Source organism: Stegastes partitus, unplaced genomic scaffold, assembly GCF_000690725.1.
Source record: "Stegastes partitus isolate 25-593 unplaced genomic scaffold, Stegastes_partitus-1.0.2 Scaffold545, whole genome shotgun sequence".
NCBI classification, from domain to species: domain Eukaryota; kingdom Metazoa; phylum Chordata; class Actinopteri; family Pomacentridae; genus Stegastes; species Stegastes partitus.
This window is the reverse complement of record NW_007578276.1, coordinates 252,717-270,711: the sequence shown is the minus strand read 5'-3', so window position 1 is coordinate 270,711 and position 17,995 is coordinate 252,717. Positions and strand designations below refer to the sequence as shown.

Here is a 17,995-nt window from a genome sequence, read left to right as displayed (position 1 = left end):
TTTTAGTCACAGCAGGAAAACCACAGGTGTGGCGAGCTTTGTTGGCGATGGTTCAGTTACATCAACTGTCACAGAAGGTTTAATGATAGAGAGCAAGACTGCATCCTTCAGCAAGCTCACCTAAATGGAATGCAGTTGGTTTTTTTAATGCTTTATTTGCAATTTATGAATTACAGCTGCACCTTTCCTGCTGTGCGGAGCCGAAATTCTATGTATCATCTGTCAACACATCATCGAGGCCGTCCTAGCTACCTACAAAGCAGAACCTGCAGGTGAGTTCACTCCGACCCAAGAACCCAGTGATGAGGAGAGACAGCTGCTCTGCCAGTTTGAAGGAGGAAACGTTTGAGCAGTTTGGATTTCTTCCAAAATGATACCAAGTATGAGGATGGCCTAAAGTGACACAAACACGTTAAAGGCGGCAGCGATAGTCACAAACAGGAACAGCTTTGTCATCTCAACTCTGACATCTGACCAGACGTGGAGCTCTGGTGAAATAATCATCCATCAGAGCTCGTTAAGGAGTTTTTAAAAGGTCAAGATACAAACTTGTACACAATCCAACACCAGAAAAACCATCACCATGAGGTGGTGGTGCTTATCCAGAATGCAAAAACTTCTTTTCTTTACTTTTGCACATAACATCTTCACATACTTCCATTTAAACACTGACTCACAGTCCCTGATTTGAGAAAACTTGCACCAGTAGACGCTGTACTGGCCTTGGCTGCGTTGCTATTGTTTTGTGTGGAGTGATGTTACTGTAGCACAGGAATCTTTAATAGTGAATCCACGGTTGTTTTCTAGTGGATTGGCTGTTTTTCAGGAAATACATCGTCTTTCATTTTATCTTGTAGCATCACTTAACCTTTTACTAAAGGTTATATATAAGATATTTAACAAATGGTTAATTCTGAGGACTTCTTTGTCATTTTATCAAATGAAAAAATATCTGGCACATATGTTTGTCATTTTCTGTTTAGTTTTTCTTGCATAAATTAATACAGATACAAAGCTACTTATCCAGCAAACAATCAAAGAGAATTGTATTCACAGCATCAGGAAAGCATCATATAATCTTCATGCATCTCCACGGACGACCTACGAACTTAAAACCCCAATTAAAGGATCTCAGTGATGGCTCAAAATATACATTATACACCAGACAAAAGGATCTGCATTGTACATTTAGAAATTAATCCATCCATTATCTATACACCGCTTAATCCTCACTAGGCTTGTGGGGGGCTGGAGTCTATCCCAGCTGAAGGCAGGGGACACCTGGACAGGTAGCCAGTCTATCACAGGGCTACACTTAGAGACAGACAACCAAGCACACACACATTCACACCTACGGACAATTTACAATCACCAATTAACCTCAGCATGTTTCTGGACTGTGGGAGGAAGCTGGAGAACCCAGAGAGGGAGAGAACCCACGCTGCACAGGAACATGGAGACTCCACAGAGAAAGATCCCAGGTGTCCTCACCGGGACGTGAACCGGCGACCTTCTAGTTGCGAGGCAACGGTGCTAACCACCGAGCCACCTTGCAGTCCTAGAAATTAATCTAAACCACCAAAACTTACCTCATGCTGCACGTTAAACTGTCGAGGAAACCCAAAATCAAAATGAGACGCATCACTTCCTAGATCTAAAAATAAATATCCCATCTTTCAGGCGTTTAAGATCAGCGTACCTTTTTCCATAAACATCACAAGACAACGACCAAGGTCGATTTATATGCAGTTTATTTAAACTTCTTGGCAGAGAAATATTGAATTTGTGGAATCCATCTTGTAAAATTTTAAGAGAAGGAATACTTGCAGACTTGGTAAAAACAGATGAACATACTGAGAACACACACTAGAGGGGCTTGAACTTTGTCATTTCATGGTGCATATTTGGTTGATAGAATCTAGCATCCCTTCAAGTATATTCATCAGTACTTTATCCAAGTCTGTATTCAACAGCAGAACAAATGACATCCTGATCATCAAATACCATCCCTTCACCGTCTGGATGATAAAAGTGGATTAAAATGTCCCCTTACAGTGAAATAAAGAGGATGCAGCAAATATGATCGAAAAAGGGTAAGAAAAAACAAATGGAAAAAAAACAAAGCATTCACCGCCGTTCACCCGTCAGCCGCGTCACAGAAACAAGATGATTTCCCTTAATGGCAGTAATGACCGAACACCTGACACACCAACACCGATAAAACACAAAACCCGCAGACTCGACTGATGACCAGTGAGGTAAAGGCTCCTGCAGAGATGCGACGGCAGGAGTGGTCAGAGGTCACGCCATTAGACGGAGGTGCCATCTGTGGGCGCTGCTGTCTTCTTGTCATCAGGCTTCATGGCTGGGAACAGCAGCACCTCCTGTGAAACAACAAGTCTGTCAGCGGATGCTTTTTTTTTTTTTCCTTTTACATTAACATAAATGGAGACCACGTCTGTCTGGCGGATGATGGAAAAATCCAATTTACCGTAATTTCCAGACTATAAGCCCCTACTTTTTTCACTACGCCTGAAACAATGATGCAGCTAATTTGTGGATTTTAACGAATTTGCCTCGAGACGAAACGTTGAGAGCGACGACGAAAGAGAGACTGAAGAAGTGTGTGACGAAGTCATTCTGAGGCTGTTCAAATCAAGACTCGAGACTTTAGTGCAGGGGTGTCGAACTCCGGTCCTCGAGGGCTGCAATCCTGCAAGTTTTAGATGTTTCCTTCTTCCAACACACCTTATTCAAACGATCAGGATCGTTATCAGGCTTCTGCAGAGCTTGATGATGAGCTGATCATTTGAATCAGGTGTGTTGGAAGAGAGAAACATCTAAAGCATGCAGGATTGTGGCCCTCGAGGACCAGGATTGGACACCCCTGCTTTAGTGGTTTCAGGAAGAAGAGGAAGATAGCGATCAATGCCTTTTCCTGATAGGCTGCTGTAGTTTTTATTTTCTTAACCAGCCGTGTTACAGGCACTGTTGGGGGAAAAAAGCGTTTACAGTATTTGTGTATGTATTGGTGTCTATGTATGTTACAACGTGGACACCTGCGGCTTATAGACAAGTGCGGCCTATTTATGTACAATTTTGTTTTTCTTTTTAAAGTTAGTGGGTGCGGCTTAAATTCAGGTGCGCTCAATAGTCCGAAAATTACGGTAATTTTCTTATTGGCCACTGAAACCTTTGTGCTTCCATCGTCCTGAAAATTGCTTGCATTATGATCTGCAGCATCTGTACCTTAATGTTGTTGGAGTCAGTGAGGAACATGGTGAGGCGGTCGATGCCCATCCCCCAGCCGGCGGTCGGTGGCAGGCCGTACTCCAGGGCGGTGCAGAAGGTCTCATCGATGAACATGGCCTCATCGTCACCCTCAGCCTTGGCCTGTAAACACATCCACAGACATACATGCTCTAATATATTCACTGTAACAGCATTGGGGGAACCTTCGGACAACGCAGTAAGGTGGAGGGGAAAACACAAGTCAGTCTTTAAACACACCTTGGCTTGCTGCTCAAAAAGCTCCCTCTGTCTAATCGGATCATTCAACTCGGTGTACGCGTTGCAGATTTCCTTCTTCATCACAAAGAGCTCAAAACGCTCCGTGAGGCCTTTCTGCGATCTGTGCCTGGAACAACAGAGGCAGTGTCAGTGCCAACCTGAGCTTTGCATTATTAAATAACCAGGAAGGCAAAACAAGCCTGTTCTTACCATTTTGCCAAAGGGCTCATGATTTGAGGGTGATCACAGATGAATGTTGGGTTGATACACGTGACCTCGAGGTAATCTCCAACCAGCTGCAATGGGGAAAAAAAAGCCATTAGTACTTTAAAAGTGAACAACACAAAAGTGTACAACAGATGGCGCTGTTCACCAGTAGAGCACCTTGTCGAGGAGGCGAGCAGTGGTCCTGGGTGGAGGACATTCAACTCCTTTCTGGGCACACAGTTCGTCAAAGAACTTACGTGTCTCTGAGGACAGAGGAACGCAAAACAGTTGATTAACACCTATACATATTACCTAATAAAATCTGACGTGCATGGTCAACAACTCAAAGCCAAATAAAGGAAAAAGAGACAAAAACAAGTGCTACAATCATTTTGGGGAGGCCAAAGTTAATCTCTACATTTCTCCAGATTCTTACCGGCACTGTCGTAGCTGTCAGAAGGAGGGAATTTCACTCCCATAATTTTCTCCAGGTCGTGCGTCATGCTCACTCTTTTGAACGGTGGCGTGAAGTCAATCTCATAGGCCTGTCCCTCCGGACCGTCGGGGTGATAAGTCACCTTGTATCCTCCAGTAATGTGCTTCACCATTCCTGAAGCAAACAGAGAACCACCGAGTTGAATTGAGTAGTGTCTCTCTTTGTTTACTGTACACCTTTCATGTGTCTCAGTATCTCAGAAACAACAAAACCGAGGAGACACTGAGCAAAAAGCTTTGGCCAATTTATATTTTAAAGAATGTCCTGTATTTATAGAGCCATCGTCAATGACACATAAGAGCCGACAGCTTTCTATACACCTGCCGATCACTTCATTACTAACTCTTTTCTGGCTTTAAATTAAGTTTTAGTCTCTTTATTTGTATGTAGAACATTCTCCTAATTCCTCGTCTAACTGTTTGGAAGACAACATTCGGTTTAGTATGAAACTGATGTCTACAAACTCCTGGAACTTTACGGCAGTGCACCAGCTGTTGTCCATCATCTACAGCATGGGCAGATAATGTACCAAAATAATTAAACGTATACTATGCGTTAACTCGCACTACATGGTACAACTGGGTTTCAATCAGCCTTTCTGTGGTCACCATGTGGAGCTCAGCCTGACATTTTACAGTTAAACCATCAAGTCCATGACACTTGAAGCAAATAACTACAAAGCCAGAGGCAATAACAGGGCTGACTATGTGTTTTCACTCACCTGAGAGCAGCTTCTCTGTGATTTCCATCAGGTCATGGTAATCGGCATATGCCATATAGAACTCACAGGTGGTGAACTCTGGATTGTGAGTGAGATCGATGCCCTCGTTCCTGAACTGGCGGCCGACTTCATACACTCTGTCTAACCCGCCGACCACAAGCATCTGAAGGAAAGATACAAAGCACAGCATGAACATTTTGACATTTGAGAAAAGTACAAGAACCATCTGTGTTCTCTGTAAAAAATAAATAAATCACAGCCAAAAATTCTAATAGAAACTGACTCAATTAAACACTGATAACAAATTTATTTAATACTCCTGCTGGAGGTGATCATTGAGACATTGGACTCCCGAGAAGGAACTGACCTTGTGGTAGAGCTCAGGGGCGATCCTCATGTACAGGTTCATGTCCAGCTCGTTGTGGTAGGTGACAAATGGACGGGCCACTGCTCCGCCAGGAATAATGTTCATCATTGGCGTCTCAATCTAAAGAAGCAGCAACAAACATGATTCAGCAAAGCAGCCAACAGCCTCAAATGAAGGGAAAAATGTGCAAACTACAAAAATACTCGTTTACAAAATCTCTATATAAGGACAATTAAATAATACATTTGTATTTAGATGTATTGTTTTATTGATGTGGTTTACTTCAGGGTCTCAATACGTTCCAAACAGCACGTCGTACCTCCAAAAATCCCATCTGGTCCAGGAAGTTACGCAGGTATGTGATGATTTTGGACCGAGTTATAAACTTCTGTCTCACGTAGTCGTTGAGAATCAGATCCAGGTAGCGCTGGCGGTATCGCGTTTCCTGTAAAACAAAGAAGCGGTGGACAGCGGTGAAGAAAAGGTTACTGCTGTTGTATCTACAAGGCCATCTGGGTGGGAACCTCTCACCAAACTTCTTAGTTTCCCTTTCACTTATGCTGTGGTTGTGATTTTGAGCTTGTGTCAAAATTACAGCCTGGACACTGTTTTAGTTTGATAAAAAAATCACTCCCACAAATGTCTCAGAGATGCTGAAATGCACCCGTTTCTTTCTTACTCTATTACTTACTCAGTTGTGAGTGCTGACCGTTTCGTTTGCTAATTTGTGAGGTTTTCAGTCAGCACTCTTCACGCTCTACAAGGATCTTTGAGTCAAACGCGCCAGCTCTTTTCTATGTATTGCTGAAGAGCTGAGGAACGCCACGGCGAGTGTGAAGTTGTTTGAAAGTGCAGCTCTCAAGAAACATATGAAGATGAGTATTAAGCTACATTTGGTGATTATGCAAATGTGCCTCGCTGATGCCATCAGACTTCTTAAGCAAAAGAGTGGAAGGTAAAAAAACAAAAAAACTCTCCCCATGTGGAAGTATTTTCTACAGGGATGCAAGAATGTGATGGTCTCCGAGCACCAACAACTGCAGATGGCTAATCACATCAGTACAACTGCTGTACCCAAGTGCCTGAAGTGAAAGCATCCTGTTTTGTCAAGACTGCAGGAACAAACAAATACGTCCTGAGGCGAAGCAATTTAGGTACTTTCAGAAAGAGGGGCCAAAAGCGTGGGAACCTCTCACCTACTCAAGTCGAATCGGATGGTAAATTTTAGTTGCACTTTCACTTCAGTTCTGCTTTGCATCTGTTCAAGGAATCCATCTGATAGTAGCGCTGGCAGCATCGTGTTTGGTTTGAAAACAGGAAGTGGTGAAGATAATGTTTCAATGCTGCTGTTGCATCAACAATTTGTCTTCTTCCCATCAACACACACTAATGTGATCAAATTCACAGTCATATTACTTTCGTTTATAACACTGAGGAACTCTGAGAGGTTCTGCCTTTGTGACCTTGCAGCCATGGCTGGTTAATATGAAAATGAAAGTATAAATGATAAACACACTAATAAATGCAGAAATACAGTAGCTGCAGATACGAGTGATTTATTTACTTTCAGTACGAGTGGACAAACGGGCCATAGCCTCTCACTTCTCCCCTCCCTCTCACTTCCTGTGTAAGCAGATGGAAAATTTTTGTATTCTTAGTTGCACTTTCACTTGCGCCGTAGCTGTTCTAAGAAATCAGCTTATCAGGGCAAAGCAGAGCTCCGTCTTCTGATGAAGTGTACGTCACTCTGAGAAACTGACCCACTGAGGTTTCTGAAATAATTTCACATATCATGAGAATCATTTCCATTCACAGGTGGATGAAACTCAAAGAAATTTAAGAGGTTTTATGATTGTGGCAGCCTTGCACACACACAAGCAGGTGAGAGGTAGATAAGAAGGCAGCTCCTGCACAAAGACGGGGTAAGTTTCTATATAATGAGTGGAGATGCTTTGTTTGGAGGATCCCTGTATGTTTATGCTGGCTGTAATATAATTCTAAAAGACACTTGCTCTTTGTTAAGTCACTTTCTGAAGAACGCCCACAACAGAGCAGGTTGGCCGTTACCTTGTCTTTCAGGCCAAAGTGGAGGTGGGGCAACATGTGCAAACAGGGCGACAGCAGGAACATCTCAGAGGGAACGATGCTCAACTCTCCTTTCTTGGTCTTTCCCGGGTTACCACGGACACCAATGATGTCGCCACGCCGCAGCTTGTTGTTGATGGCCGTGAAGTCCTCCTCAGACTTGTAGCTCCTAACAGAGTAAAAGAGGAAACAGAAATCAACTCAGTGGCAATAAAAAGAGATAATATGACTCAAAAATCAGTAAAAGTGTAAAGCAAACAGGGACAAGTTGTGTTTTTTGATCATAGTAATGATTCAATACCTTGAGTTTGCCATAACCTGCAACTTGACACCTTCACCTCGCAAGTCATAGAAAATCAACTTGGCACCAGAAGCCCTCTTGGCATGGACGCGACCTGCCAAACATATTGGGTTTAACGGGAGCTCTACTACTGGATTACACACAAAACACAGATCATAAACCATTCCTGGTACCTGTCACGTTGAGAACAACATCTGACAACTGGTCTCCAGGCTGTAGGTGGTTGTATTTCTCGATGAACTCTGTAAGCGACAAGTCCACATGGTACTTGTGTGGGTACGGGTCCTCTGCTGTGCCCTTCAGGTCCTGGATGGCCTGAGTGCGGATCTTGAAGTATTGCTATGTGACAGGGAAACAAAGGATGGGTTTAATATAAAAAAGACCAAAGCAGAGAGAGGTTAACAAGTAAAGGAATGGGGTATAATACAAAAACCTCACATTTGGGTCAAGCGTCTCCTCGTCCAATGCAGAGGCATTTTCTGCTCCCTGGTCATTGGATTCCTTCTTTTGCTCCACCTGGTCTTTGAGTTTGGCTTCTTTTTCTGCCGCCTTTTTCTCCGCTTTCATTCGTCTCTTCTGCTCACTGATAAGAAACAACGCGGGAGTCAAAGATTAATCATAGGTTAGACATTAAAGCTTTCTGTCAATGACGCAACAACGATGCAACAACGATGCAAATGTCACAATCACACACTGATGTAGGACTTCGAATGCAACCTCACCCTACAATCTATTAGCAACAGGGAAGCACAACAAATAATCATGCAGAAAGGGGGAGGGAGGACCACATCTGATCTGATGATGACAAAAGGTTGGTTGTTTTTCTCACGGGAATGGAAAAGCCACCAACCTTTTGTCACCTCTCCAACGGATTCCGTAAATTTGAGCTGGGGCTGCAGCTGTACATGGGGGTGTATATTTTAACCACTGTCCCCCGACCCCAAAGGCTTGGCACAGCTGCTGCCTGGCTGCCCTGACCAGACACAGCATACTGACTGCCACAGTCAGCAGACAGACCTGAGAAAATAGACATACAGTATACACAAAGACAGTGTGCAGCATATACATCCAAGGCTGTCTCTGTCCGCCTGGGAAAACTCTAATATAACACTTACAACTAACCAAGAACCTTTGACGGTGCACAAGAGTTAAAAAACTAATACAAGCAACAGTAAACTAGCAGGTAATTTATTGTCAAACTAGGTTTACATTCGTGGCTAGACCGGCAGAGACATGTGGCAATTACCAAAGCATTGCAGCTAGCTAGTACAAGTCAGGACGAACATATTATCATAATTTAGAGGGTGTTTTGCCAGTTTTATACACTAAAAATATATAGAATTACAAAATTCTCTATTTGTAAAATGACACACTTACATATATCATATATTAAAACACATATTTGACACTAGAAAAAAGAAATCACCCGGTTACAAGACCAATGCAAGAAGGACATTTCGTCGAGTGGTATTCTGGGAATTGTAGTTTTACCAATTGTCAAAACGCGCCACCGTTGTCGGTGTCTGCTCACGTTTCGGACTACGACTCCCGGCGACGACGCCCGCGCCGAATCCTGGGAGGTGTAGGCGTTACGAGCAGCCTCCATATGGGACTTTCACGTCGCTTTCATCATCTGACCTGATGCTATGCGTAGCCTAACCGAAACAGTCGCAACTCCCGAAAGCGCAACACATTTGCGGACGAAACAGCGCACGACAGGCCGGTAACGTTCAAAAATGCGGCGGAAGAAATGAAAAAGCTCACTTTTTGCTGAGTTTCTCCTCGTCCGCCGCTGTCACGTCGGCCATGTTCTTGATGCTGCGCTCGGAAAGGCCAACTGACGGGCTCGCAGCGACGAACCGCGAGAACTACACGGAGCGTTTGGGGACGGTCGGAAATCAGCCAATCAGAATTTAAAGATAAGAATATTTCGCTGGGGTTGGTCAGCGGAGACTTTATCATCTTCAGATCTATGCTAATTACAAATGGGGGGGAGTTAGATGGGTAGATGTACCGAAATAAAAATCAGCAAAAGATTCCTTTTGTAGCCACACCCCTAAACTGCAGCTTAATGTTAAAGTGAGCTGGTCTGCTTTCCCATGTCTAACATAAGCAGTGAAGTATCTTTACTTTTATGCTGTATCTCACTCAATATGCACAAAACTTATTAAAATTTGTCTACATTTTAGAGTGTAAAACCCGAAGGCTGCATCAGTGCTACTCATTTAGCTTAGCACAAGAAATGACATGAATATGTGCATATTATGTTGTATATTATAATCATATAGTCTGAACTATCTATCATATGGATTTATTATTTACACTATATTATATTATAATGATCTATGATTATTATATACTATATTTTGTATTGTTGGATTTTATATATTATTTATAATTATACAATTATGTATTTATTGATATCTACAAAGGCAGATGTCAAAGTTCTTTATGTCATTTACCTATTTTTTGTTCTACAAGCTGATGATGGATGATAAACACGATTTGCTTTAAGAGCTGCAGACAAGCTGAGTTGGTGTTGGTGAATTATCATGCCTTAGATAGATTTGTTTTGCTGAAAAAACAAATGATAGTTTTTAGCAGTCCTTAACAAAATACACATTAAAAAAAGACAAGAGACAAAAAGTGCTCAGTCTTCCACCATTCATTAATGTAAAAGGAAGTACAAAGACAGATAAGATAAAATAAATAAGATCAAGATAAGTAAAAATAAAAAAATAAAAAAATAAAAGTAAGTGAAAGTGAAATCAGTTTGGAGAAATTGTGTCTAGTCACGGGGCTGAGGGAAGTGGTCTGATTACAAGTGAAAGCAGAACATGTCTGAAACAATGCGTATATTGTTTACCTGCCAAAGCCAAATTATGTCTCACATCATAAACATGAAATAAAAACTCAACAGTCTCTCAACAATCATCGCCGGCTGGACCAGCAGGATGTTAAACAGGCGACGGTGGTAAAACATTAATCTGGCTGCTACTACAACATCCTCAAGGCATGTGTACAATCTCTGTTAGTGTCTTCAGTGACATTTTGCATCAGCATCACGGCTGCAGACAGGAAGAGACTAAATAAACTGATTAAGAAAGCCAGCTCTGTCCTGAGCTGCCCCCTTGATCATGTGGAGGTGGTGGGAGAACGGAGGATAACAAAGCTTTTGTCCATCATGGAGGACGAACAGTAAGATCACTGGGCAGCTCCTTCAGCGACAGACTGCTTCACCCGCGGTGTCTAAAGCAGAGATACTGAAGGTCCTTCCTTCCTGCTGCAGTCAGACTGTTCAATCCAGGCTGCTCCCAGTAGTTCAGTTCACCCACCGTGCAATAATAATGTCCATGCATCCATCATCTATACACCTTAATCCTCACTAGGGTCATGGAGGGCTGGAGTCTGACTCAGGGTGAAGGCAGGGCAATAATAGTGTAAATAAGGACACTGTGCAATATAAACACTTACACTTCTTCTAGAAGGAGAAAGTATGTGTTTATATGTGTGCATTGTGTGCTGGTGTTTTTCCTCTATTTTCCTCTATCTTTTCTATTTTCTTTTTTTGCTCTAAAAGCAAATGATAACCCAGATTTGCTTTAGGAGTCTCAGTTAAGCTGTGATGATGTTGTTGAATTAAACCAACTTTTTCATGTTTGTGGAAGGTAAGACATGAATTGTCAATATGCAAGTGAAAGCAAAATCAGCTCGGAGGCAGCCTAACTAGCCGTGGGCGTGTAGCTTCAGTAGTGGAAGGGTCTTGGCACGTTTACAAATGAAAGTAATTCACTCCCAAGGCCAAGCTGTGTCTTGAAATAAAAACTCAGCGACCTCTCAAGCAATCTTTATTAGTGACTTAAGTGACATTTTGTACAAAGTTTACCGGTCTGAACACCTCTGATTCAGTCTGTAGATAATAAATTAACTGGTAATGTTACAGGAAATCCACTTCTTGTTCTAATGTAATGAACAGACAAAGAGCTTGTGGTCCTCTTGAGGAAAATGAAAACTTTTCTCAACTATCTCCCTCTTTTCCACACAGATAGTGATGACTGTGGATTTAGTCACACTCATATATTTCTACAACGAGCCTGCATGTTCTCCTGAATCCAACACAAGCAGTGAAGCATCTTTACTTTTATGCTATATTTTATACAATAAACCCATTTTGGCAAAATTTTACAGTGTAAAAGCTGAAGGCTGGATCAAATGTTTGAAAACAACTCTTCTGAAATGTTAAAAAAAACCTTTACGAAGGCAGATATCGAGGGCCTTTATCCCATTGACCTGTTTTTTGTTTGTTTTGTTTTGGTCTAAAAGCAAATGATGACCCAGATTTGCTTTAGGAGTCTCAGATAAGCTGCGATGATGTTGCTAATGCATCTTTTGCGTGTTTGTGGACGATAAGACATGAATTCTCAAAATGCAAGTGAAAGCAAAATCAGCTTGGAGGTAGTCTAATTAGTGATGGGCGTGTAGCTTCAGTAGTGGAAGGGTCTTGGCACGTTTACAAGTGAAAGTAATTCACTCCCAAGGTCAAGCTGTGTCTTACACCAGAATCATGAAATAAAAACTCAACTCACATTTAAAGTATATATGTTTATTATAGACAGCAGCAAGTTTACAGAAATTTAATTGCAAGAGAATAAAAATATCCCAACAGAAGCCAAATATATAGACAGGTTTTTGTTTTTTTTTTTCCTTAGGGTGATTATTTGACAGTTGTTCACATGGTTAGAAACAAAAAGGCAAATTTTCCCTCTTCGGCTGTTTGCCGGAGGAACGATTCACTTTGTTAGAAGCGAACAAACATTCGGTGACCCTTGTCTCAGATGGTTGTTGAGAGGAGAAAAAAAAAAGCATTTTAACCGACTAAAAGAGTTAAAATCAGTTTCAGGCGGCACTCGAAGCGTCACAAAATTTCAACAAGCAACATAAATAATAGAAAGAACATCTATTTTGGTTTCTCCTCTGTGTTGAAAACAGGAGACGCTATATAGAAAAATATATATTCAAAAACTAATAGATCTACATTTAAGGTATATTAGCTGCATAGCAGTTTCAGAGAAAATTTGTCTGCATCTACGTTGGATAACATAAATGCAATGGATACTTCAGTACAAACAAGTTAGATGCATGACAGAAATTGCACAACACATTAATCCACCACAACCACATGAATCTGGTCACTGTTGTCGAGCATTTAAAGCACACTTAAAGTGTTATGGCTTAAAACATTCTAGTTAATGAGGACTAGTCGTCGCCGGCTGGGCCAGCGGGATGTTAAACAGGCAACAACGGTAAAACATTAATCTGGCTGCGACTACAACGTCTCCTCAAGGCACATGTACAATCTCTATTAGTGTCTTAGGCGACATTTTAGGGAAAAATCAAACATCTGTGACTCAGTTTTGTAGATAATAAATGAGCTGGTAATGTTAAAACCACATCTTGTTCTAATGTTGCAAACAGACAAAGAGCTGGTGGTCGTCTCGAGAACAATGAGAACTTCTCTCTCAACAATCTCCCTCGTTTCCTTACAGCTAACTGTATTGAATCACACTCGTACATCTCTGGTCTCCAGCGACACTGTAAATACACAAATGAGGTAACTTCAAAAAAAGGAATCACCTCCCCACTCGGTGTATGAAAGAACATCCTGGAGCAAAACAAAACTCCTGCAGCCACACCAGAGAGTCACATTCAGTACGAAATACTGAAATCTGTTGGTCCTGCTGTGAACGATTTGGTCAAAAAGAAGTACAGGGCCAGTCGTCCAATTAGAAGTCACGAACAAATGATCTGTACATCAGGGTGTGTATCTACATCGTCTAATAGGTCAACGGAGTAACTGTGCACAGGAATCGGTACTTTATTTATCGTGTACGAGACACATTATTAATTCAAAGGCATCACAAGGTGCCAGTTAAAGTATGAGAAGGTGTCGGGGCCAAATCACATTGCTGCCATCAGTACAGTTAGAAACACAACCATGATTACGGAAAACAACAACAACCAACACACAAATAAATTAGATATGCTTCTCTGAACAGAGGCACAGGTACTAAATAAAAAAAAAGGTAAAAGTCTTTCTACAAACAAAAGCAAAAATAAAATCATAAATACTCAACACTGGAAATATTAGTTCTTCTATTTCACAAGTTGAAGAAAGCCAATCTCAGATAGCTCTTTTCTCCAAAGTCAGGTTTCCTTCAGGAGTAGGGTCCCTTTAAAACCACTCAGACTGCTCAGACCAGCACACCGTAGTTCCACAAATCACATTAGTCAAGTTTACATAATCTCCATCATAAAACGACAGCTAATTCTGATTCTGAAGTGTATAAAATGTAACGGTGTTAATGTACTCATAACAAACTGTACACAGAGAACAAGACACGACGATGAGGCATAAAACAGAGCTAGTTTCATCAGAGACCAGCCCCTTGTTCGTGCACTTACACTGAAACTAGACACAAACATGTTGTTGGTTTTTTTTTTAGTTTTTTTTGCCAATACAACACAAAACACAAAGAACAAGGTGGCAGCAGGATGCCTCACAATGAAACCTGCATATTCAGGAGACAAAAAAAATGTCTGTACTCATCCTAAAGCTGCAAGTCACTGAAAAGAAAAAGAAAAGTTCACGAGCCATAAAACTGGCCTGTCATCAGGATTCATGCAAAGCGAGATTCGAGTCAAACTTTGGTCCTGAGGCCACTGGCCATCTACAGGTGAGGACATTAAGTCTGTAAAAATTGTACAGTTTGCATTTACAAGAAGAAAACATGTAAAATGGGCTCTGTTCCTGCCTGTTAATACCATAACCTGGATGAGATGTGCAGCCACAGCCGCTGAACTGTCGCTCCGCCTCGACATTCACTGGATCCGTCACATTTATAAAACTGGTGAAAAGGCTCTTCTCTAGCTGGTTTAAGAATACTATTCCAGTTCGTGCGTGCCTGACGCAGAAGGATGCCATCGAAATGACACTAAAAAAAACACATAATGATCTCACCCTCATGACAAAAACAACAACAACAATAATATATTACATTCTACTCTCTCTACTCTAGACGCACGTATTTAAATAAGAGTTTATATGTCGACTGAAATTACATCGATTGAATGAAAATGTCTTGATCCACATTCTTCCTCATTTGTCCAGTTTTCTAAGAAGGAATAAATAACGCATTAGGTTTGTTTTTTGGGGGGGGATGAACAGTTGTAACACGACTGGCATTGCAGTATCTTCACTGTAAACGATGAGGGGGAGGCGAATCGAAGCCTCTTGTGGGACTGTGCTGGACCCTCCATGAGAAGAGCGGCCACAAAGGACAGCATCTTAAAGTGCTGACGATAAGGAAGTCTGTCAGTATTCGTTTGAACTCAGTTTGTAATGCAGTAAAGTGTGTTAGCCTGAACACACGTTTGCTTTCCGACATTACAAAGTGTTGTCTGCACGCCGGGGTCCAGATGGCGAAGGTACTGAACGATGCAAAATTAGTTTCACAGCTGGATCTTCACCGCACTGACGAATTTAAAGGTATGATTGTGATAAAGCGACCTAGACAAGACTGATTTATCCAGGCTTTAGGAAAAATGTACAACATCACTTTAGTTATGTGCATAACTAATACGCTTACTGAGCATCTGAGCTTCTACATCACATCATTAATGACACCAAAGTCACCTTGAGGTCTATCAGAGACAGCTACAGCGACCTTATTCACACTGTCAGGTCCAACGCTAGCTGCTACAACACTGAAATAATGGCACCCACATACACGATAGACCCTCGCTGTCCTACTCATTCCTCCAATCCTTCCATCTCTCACTTCTCTGCTTCCTCTCTAACTCGTCTAACCCGTTCAGTCACGTGTAAATGATTTTAAACCACGTCAACTACCTTCCAGATCTCCTACCATACATACCAACACTTCACCAAAACCTTCTTGCCACGCCGTACGCGCCACCCGCCACGCAACAAAATACACAAAATAAAGGATTAAAGGGAACACTATTCATGGAAACCACTAAACACTTTGGAGAACACTTTAGAAAACAACACGAGAACCGAAAGGTGCCGCTGATAACATCGCTGACGACTTGCTTACAGATAAAAACAACAGGCGAATGAATTCGAGCCTGGGAAGTCGTTTTCTCTCCAGACAGGAAGCTGAAGAATAAAAGGGCCAAATTCCTCTTATTCTCACCTGGAGTCTCTATTTTATCACCTAAGGTTTACCAACAGGGGAGTCAGTCAGTCATTAAGTAAGCACGTCGCTTCCAAAACAAATGAATCTGGATCTGGATCTCACGTCACTGCTGCTTCGTTTTTATAAAGAGACTGGCTCAACAAGGCCAGCAGCAATTTAAAAAGACCAAATCACGTGTTTATCAGCAGAAAAACATTAAATGACCAGATAGAAGCGGCTAATTCACAAACGTTTACCTGCGTGTCGTTTCTAACAGACAATATTTGGACCATTTTTTGTCTACATTTTACAACTATTCCAGGTTTCAACAGTTAAAAACACAAACTGTAATAAGGTCAGTAGGAGCGAGTCAGGTTGCTGCCCGACTCCTGCAGGCTGACCAGCAGGTCGTCGATCTTCTCCATGTTCTGAGAGGCCGACATGCTGCTCTGCACGGACCCGGACTGGGACAGAGACTGGCTGAGCAGGGACTGGATGTGGGCGTCGCTTTCTCTTTGGTTCTGACCGGACTGGCTGATGGCTATAATCTGATCCGACAGCGTGTTTCCAGGAGTGTTCATCAGCTGGCCACATTCTGCGAGGGAGGAACAGAGACGGGCAACGTTAGCAAGAATCAGGAGATAGATTCATCTTCTAACTTCCTTTTTTCATCATCACTGAGGCAGATGTTGAGCCTCAAGCAAAGTTCAAATGTGCTTGAGATGGTGAAAGAAAAAAAACAAAAAAACCCTAAAGCCTGGCCATAAAGTCCCCATCATGCATCCATCTATCCATCCATCCATCCATCCATCATCTCTACACCTTAATCCTCACTAGGGGGGCTGGAGTCTATCCAGGCTGACTCAGGGTGAAGGCAGGTTCACCTGGACAGGTAACCAGTCTATCACAGGGCTACACTTAGAGACAGACAACCAAGCACACTCACATTCACACCTACGGACAATTTACAATCACCAATTAACCTCAGCATGTTTCTGGACTGTGGGAGAGAACCCACGCTGCACGGGGAGAACATGGAGACTCCACACAGAAAGATCCCGGGTGTCCTCACCGGGATGTGAACCGGCGACCTTCTCGATGTGAGGCAACGGTGCTAACCACCGACCACCTTTGAAGGATGATTATATAAAATTCCCTGAGACCTGGGGAGTCTTTCAAAAGTCATTTAGAAATCTATATTTAACTGGAAAAGAAAAAGAAAAGTACTGATGCTAATACAAATAACAGCTTATTGATAAATAACAGGAAATAAATTGATAAAATGTAAGTAAATCTCAATAAAGCAACAGCATTAGAATAAAAACAAAAGTGAAAGTTGCAAAGTAGCATGACTGTTCAGGTTTAAAATAAATTCCCCATTTACTTCCCTATTTGCTGAAGCTCTTATCGCTCATCTTAAATTGACCTGATAAAGCTGAAGTAACTGATTTTGGCCAACAGAGGGCAGCAGAAACAAGCCGTGAGCACTCCACCACCCACCAACTGTTTTCTTTTCACTTTCACTACATACTGCCCTTTCACAGTATAAATGCATGCAGGACGCATTTGTGCCTTTAACTTTGACATGTCGGACCTGTGGTGCGACATTTAAAGGAAACAGAAAAAAGTGTGTGATTTAGATAGGAAAGGGTTACACCTGATGCCATCTGTCAGCGTGGCTTCATAATTTGTCAAGTGAGCTGTTATCTGTCTGAGCTCTGCCTGCAGCCCAAGCTTGTTCAAACCTGCACAAGACGCTGTGACGTATGAGATGTGTCTCTCGAGGATTGTGAGTCTGAAGCATGCTGGCTTGCATACTGCAAAATGTGAATGCAGTAGGACATCTATTGAGGTGTATTAACTCTTTCTCTGAGGTGCTAAGTAGTACAGTGTGGTAGTATGAGTTTTGGAAAACAACTCGGCTTTTAGGTTGATGCCGTCGCTTTACACAAAGATTGGAGTCACGATTTTGGTCACCTGACAAACTTGAATTTTCATCCCTTGCTCTCCACTCACTCTTGAGGGAAATGCCTGGCTCTCTAGCTCTCTAGCTCTTTAGCTCTTTAGCTGCTAAATGCTTCATTTTGTTGACCCGCTACCTGCTAGCTGT

At 42.1% G+C, this 17,995-nt stretch overlaps 1 protein-coding gene across 3 annotated transcripts in view; it reads right to left on the bottom strand.

The window, feature by feature from the left end:
• Positions 1 to 1,734: 1,734 nt before the first annotated feature.
• kars1 (lysyl-tRNA synthetase 1) overlaps positions 1,735 to 17,995 on the bottom strand; it is a 48,411-nt gene continuing 32,150 nt past the window's right edge. For 2 of the 3 annotated variants that reach the window (XM_008288180.1, XM_008288181.1), the window contains 15 exons: positions 9,452 to 9,532; positions 8,538 to 8,704; positions 8,126 to 8,270; positions 7,861 to 8,026; positions 7,688 to 7,781; positions 7,369 to 7,555; positions 5,621 to 5,746; positions 5,302 to 5,421; positions 4,935 to 5,097; positions 4,154 to 4,327; positions 3,895 to 3,980; positions 3,721 to 3,806; positions 3,511 to 3,637; positions 3,250 to 3,393; positions 1,735 to 2,384 (listed from right to left, as the gene is read on the bottom strand). In XM_008288180.1, the coding sequence (XP_008286402.1) occupies positions 2,310 to 2,384; positions 3,250 to 3,393; positions 3,511 to 3,637; positions 3,721 to 3,806; positions 3,895 to 3,980; positions 4,154 to 4,327; positions 4,935 to 5,097; positions 5,302 to 5,421; positions 5,621 to 5,746; positions 7,369 to 7,555; positions 7,688 to 7,781; positions 7,861 to 8,026; positions 8,126 to 8,270; positions 8,538 to 8,704; positions 9,452 to 9,532 (1,941 nt within the window). In that variant the 3' untranslated portion in view covers positions 1,735 to 2,309. The remainder of the gene's footprint in view (positions 2,385 to 3,249; positions 3,394 to 3,510; positions 3,638 to 3,720; positions 3,807 to 3,894; positions 3,981 to 4,153; positions 4,328 to 4,934; positions 5,098 to 5,301; positions 5,422 to 5,620; positions 5,747 to 7,368; positions 7,556 to 7,687; positions 7,782 to 7,860; positions 8,027 to 8,125; positions 8,271 to 8,537; positions 8,705 to 9,451; positions 9,533 to 17,995) is intronic. The other variant, XM_008288182.1, reaches the window with a different exon arrangement.